Source organism: Podarcis bocagei, assembly GCF_964188305.1.
Source record: "Podarcis bocagei genome assembly, chromosome: 10".
Classification (NCBI taxonomy): domain Eukaryota; kingdom Metazoa; phylum Chordata; class Lepidosauria; order Squamata; family Lacertidae; genus Podarcis; species Podarcis bocagei.
Window position 1 is genome coordinate 49,210,006 of NC_138135.1, and position 5,125 is coordinate 49,215,130.

The 5,125-nt window shown below is 42.0% G+C and overlaps 1 protein-coding gene across 20 annotated transcripts in view; it reads left to right on the top strand.

Annotated features, from left to right (window-relative positions):
• Positions 1 to 4,686, top strand: part of GRIP1 (glutamate receptor interacting protein 1) — a 346,924-nt gene extending 342,238 nt beyond the window's left edge. For 19 of the 20 annotated variants that reach the window (XM_081211462.1, XM_081211473.1, XM_081211478.1 and 16 more), the window contains 2 exons: positions 1,698 to 1,844; positions 3,132 to 4,686. In XM_081211462.1, the coding sequence (XP_081067588.1) occupies positions 1,698 to 1,844; positions 3,132 to 3,368 (384 nt within the window). In that variant the 3' untranslated portion in view covers positions 3,369 to 4,686. The remainder of the gene's footprint in view (positions 1 to 1,697; positions 1,845 to 3,131) is intronic. The other variant, XM_081211477.1, reaches the window with a different exon arrangement.
• The last annotated feature ends 439 nt before the right edge of the window (positions 4,687 to 5,125 follow it).

Genomic DNA, 5,125 nt, shown 5'->3' on the forward strand with positions numbered 1-5,125 from the left:
AGTTACTTCTGGGTTTCGCGGCTTGCACATGTGCAGACGGTCAAAATGATGTCACGTACATGTGCGGAAGTGGCAAATTGCGACCCGCGCAGACGTGGGTTGCGCTCGCTTCAGGATGCGAACAGGGCCCAGAACGGATCCAGTTCGTATCCAGAGGTACCACTGTACAGGTAATAAACTAGCACAGAAAGATGCTATATTTGGACTTTTGTCTCTCAGCTGAAACTTGCACTCACATCCACACGCTCCTCACTTCTCAACATACTGAGATAAGCCAGAAGAATCTTCAGTTAATCATAGTTTCCTGTTACACCTGAACTTTCGTTACTGAGTTCGGAACAAGCCAGGATCTTAAACCACAGCTTAAGATCTTGATTTGTGCCCAGCCTGGTAACTAATAGCTTCCAATTTCAGGTGCAATAGGAAACTATGGTTAACTGAGAATTATTCCCTAATGCAGCGCACCGAGGGGAAAGGTTCACTTAGCTTATTAAGTTGAAGGACAAGCGTCCAAACTGGACCGTAATACAGAATTTAGACAACAAAGCAAGACAATATAATGAGCTACTAATTTCTTTGAGAGATGAAGAAAAGCATGTTTGTTAATAGAGGATAATAGCAACATGGGACTTTAAAATGGCGGGGATGGGGGCCTGTGGCTCTCTAGATCTAACTGGACTGCAACGACCATCATCGCGAACCATTAGACATGTTGGCTAGAGCTGGTGAGAACTGGTATCCAACAGCATTGGGGGGGGGGGAGCACAGGTTCCCCACTCTTGCATTAAAAGATATGATCAGGGTAAGGAAGAAAACTCCTGAGTGATGATAATCCCAAAACTGAGATTGTTTCAGGATACTTAATTGAGATTTTTAAAGTCAAATTTAAAGCTTCTTAATGTTACTTAATGGTCGCTACTGAGTCATTTATATGTTTTATATGTCCAATATGTCTGGACTACAATGGTACCTTGGTTCTCAAACATCTTAGCTGATGAACGTTTCGGAACCTGAACGCCGAAAACCCCGAAGTAAATGCTTCTGTTTTTGAACATGCCTTGGAGGTTGAATGGCTTCCGCTGCGTGTTTTTCCATTTTCTCATCTGAACTTGCAGACAGCCCTTTGTGCCTTGGTTTTTGAATGTTTTGGAACTCGAACAGTCTTCCAGAACAGATTACGTTCGAGAACCGAAGTACCACTGTATTAATGTTTTATGGATATGTAACCACACACACTAAGGGATGCGGGTGGCGCACAGAGCCTAGGGCTTGCCGATCAGAAGGTCGGCGGTTCGAATCCCCGCGACAGGGTAAGCTCTCATTGCTCGGTCCCTGCTCCTGCCAACCTAGCAGTCTGAAAGCATGTCAAAGTGCAAATAGATAGATAGGTACCGCTTCGGCAGGAAGGTAAACGGCGTTTCCGTGCTCTGCTCTGGTTTGCCAGAAGCAGCTTAGTCATGCTGGCCACATGACCCGGAAGCTGTATGCCGGCTCCCTTGGCCAATAAAGCGAGATGAGCGCCGCAACCCCAGAGTCATCTGCAACTGGATCTAACAGTCAGGTGTCCCTTTACCTTTACCCACACACTACGGCTAACTATTTGGGGGGAGGGGACATGGAAAGATGGAGCAGAACGGAGCTTCCATAATCTTTATAATGCAGACCTCAGATTATCTTTCCTTTCCCCTTCCCTACAGGTAACTTTGTACAAGGATTCGGATATGGAGGACTTTGGGTTCAGCGTCTCCGATGCCTTATTGGAAAAAGGAGTGTATGTTAAAAATATTCGGCCAGCTGGACCTGGAGATGTGGGAGGGTTGAAGCCATATGACAGACTGCTCCAGGTAAGAGTGAACCATACTAACATAGAAAAGCCATATCAAGGGCATGGGGTTTTTTTTGTAGAACAGAAAACATTCTGCGGTCAAGTTCAGCATTCACAATAGTGGAAACTGTATTTGAAATTCAGTTGCACAGCTAAGTTCAGCTCCCTCATTCATCGTGTACTGTGAACTGAATGATAGGAAAGACACACACACACGGTCTATGAATTAAGGATAACGTAACATAAAGACAATAATCATCAAATGCTGAAAAGCTGCAAGCCTAGGTTCACTCACTTGACACAAAGTCCTGTCGAACACAGTGGAACTTACTTCTCAGTAAACTTCCATAGATTCAACCTGCTTATCATGACTGATAAGCCTTGGGAATGAAGCAGCCTTGGTCATCCTGATGGACAATGAGCTTTTATCAGGAGAGGTGGAGGAGTGCAACCCTCCTGATTACGCTCAATCTCTTAGACACCACAGTATCCTCCTGGATCAGCTTCAGGGAATGGCAGTTGTGGGCACTGTTTTGTAAGTGGTTTGGGTCGTTTTCAGGGACGGGATTGAAGTGAGGATTAGTTGGCCACTTGGCAGGTTGGCTGTGGAGGTGCCACATTCTTCCATTCTGTCCGCAGTGCTATTTAATATTTCTGAAACCATTGGGAATGGTTATCATTCCCAATCTTCTAGACTCCTAATCTTCTAGACTAATGGTATCTGGGAACACGTGAAGTTAAGATTTATTTATAAGCATTAGCAGAGCAAATAAATTCAATTTAACAGTAGCCTTTTACCAAACATTTACTTCTTTTAAAGCCCCCCCCCCCTTTTTGGTAAGGTACTTTGTGTAGAAGGGATGCAGGTGGCGCTGTGGGTTAAACCACAGAGCCTAGGACTTGCCGATCAGAAGGTTGGCGGTTCGAATCCCCACGACGGGGTGAGCTCCCGTTGCTCGGTCCCTGCTCCTGCCAACCTAGCAGTTCGAAAGCACATCAAAGTGCAAGTGTAGATAAATAGGGAAGGTAAACGGCATTTCCATGCACTGCTCTGGTTTGCCAGAAGCGGCTTAGTCATGCTGGCCACATGACCTGGAAGCTGTACACCGGCTCCCTCGGCCAATAAAGCGAGATGAGCACCGCAGCCCCAGAGTTGGTCACGACTGGACTTAATGGTCAGGGGTCCCTTTACTTTGTGTGGGCCTATAGAGTATCACAAGGATTAAGGGTCATTTGGGAGGGAGAAAAATGCATTCAGTTTTCCTTTGTCTCCTTTCATCCAAAACAAACATTTTTTACTCTTCAGGTAAACCATGTGCGCACAAGAGACTTTGACTGCTGTCTGGTTGTGCCCCTTATAGCAGAGTCTGGTAACAAATTGGAACTTGTTATTAGTCGAAACCCTCTAGCCTCTCAAAAGGTAAGCTCGGAACAACAGACTTTCCCGGCTGGGGAATGGAACGAACAAAACCATGCCTTCCTTCAACAAAGTGTACACAGCACTGGTTCAGAGATGAAACGGGAGCCTATGAACACTTTGTAGCCAAAAAAAACCGTATTTAGTGCAAAACATTTAAATGGTGCTAATCCCTTTCAGGTTTCTGTTACACTGAAGATGTGGCTGTCGTGTGGCATTAAGAAGCACAGAGGGGAGTGGGGCTCATAATTTGCTACTTGCTTCCAATGCTGAGTTTTTTTGCTCTGCTCTCGTTTTTTATCACCCATGTGTAGTGCCATTTCAACCTGACCCTTAGTAACAAGAGAAATGAATGGTGAAAATGGCTGTAAATCCTATCATGACAGATTAGTGAAAGATTGGGGGAGGGGGGGACCCATCCATGTAAATAATTACAACAGAGGATCTGATTTTCAGAACATTGCAACTTATTCAAATACCAGCTGGTTAACTAAGTGAAGGAATCACAGGCTATTGCTGCTGGACCCAGATCACTGTATCATAGTAGTTGTTTTTTAAATGAACTATATAGTTCTGTTGCTTCTGCGGTAATGAAAAGGGGGGGGATTAAAAGTTACTATGTGGTTTTACAATTATTTTAGCAAAAATTGCACACAGGAATCTGAAGTGCAAAGAGGTGAAACTTTTACTGGCCCAGCTGTAGTATGATTTTATTAAGAGTTATATTATACCCTATGCAATGATGTACTGAACAGGATATGTCTTGCACCCTGTATGGACTTCTAACTTTTACGTATTTGGAACTTCTGATAAATTACTGGTTTTTTTTAAAAAAAGTAAAACAAGTTTTAGCGAAATTTTAAAAAAAGACTTTTGTAACATGTACTCAAGTAGATTTTTTCTTTGTTTAAATTTTGAACTGCAGTAGCAAAGAAATACCAGTGCAAAACTGTATGAACTGCCCCAGTTTAGGCATATACACAAGTTAACTTGTATAGCAACACACAATTCTTTTTTTAAAATTAAAATGAATGGTATGTGCATTGGTTTCAAATAGCTCATTAACTCTTATTAATGTCAATTCATTTAAAAACTGTAAATACATTTTGCACACACATATACACACACATACTCAGAGCAATAAAACGCTGCCAGTTGCTTTTTTAGGTTCACCAGCAGCTGCTTTGATTTGTTTATTGTATTGTCAATGGTAATTAATGTTACTTGGTGACTGGAAAAGACACTGGATTTGTCTCTTATAACTGTAGAGTCCTCATTTCTTATTTTAACGACCAGTTTTTCATCTATTTGAATTGTTAGGATATCCCTGATGCTGTTTTCCTTAAACCTGTTACATGAACATGAAAGTGAAACGTTTTGTTCATATTTCAGCACTGCCAGAGAAAAAATCATTTAAAACGAAACTGAAACCCAGATCATGAACCACACTTAATATGTATTTTTATTTGTTAACAAAGGAGTATTAAACTAAAGTATTTTTGTACAAATTTAATACTTTAATAGCATGGTATTTATCGTCTATGTATGGTTTCTGGGAACTCAACCTGTTGCAAAAATTTGTATGGAAACTGTAAAAAAATCAAATAAAAATTATTTAAAGACAGTGGATTTGATCCTGGGAATTGCAAGAATGAGGATAGCTTGTGGAAGGGGCTTTCCTGTTACTTCCGTCCTCCTGAACAATGGGGGAGGACTCCACAGAGTTGCTGGGAAACAGGAGATGTTGGCAAAACGTGGGCCAAGGAACCTTGCGCTAGTGAACATGAATGACCATTTACCTTTTGAGAAGTGCGGAATATGCAAATACTTTGACTCAGAACAGCTTCTATAGAAGAAATAATAGATGTTCAAAGAACAAAAAA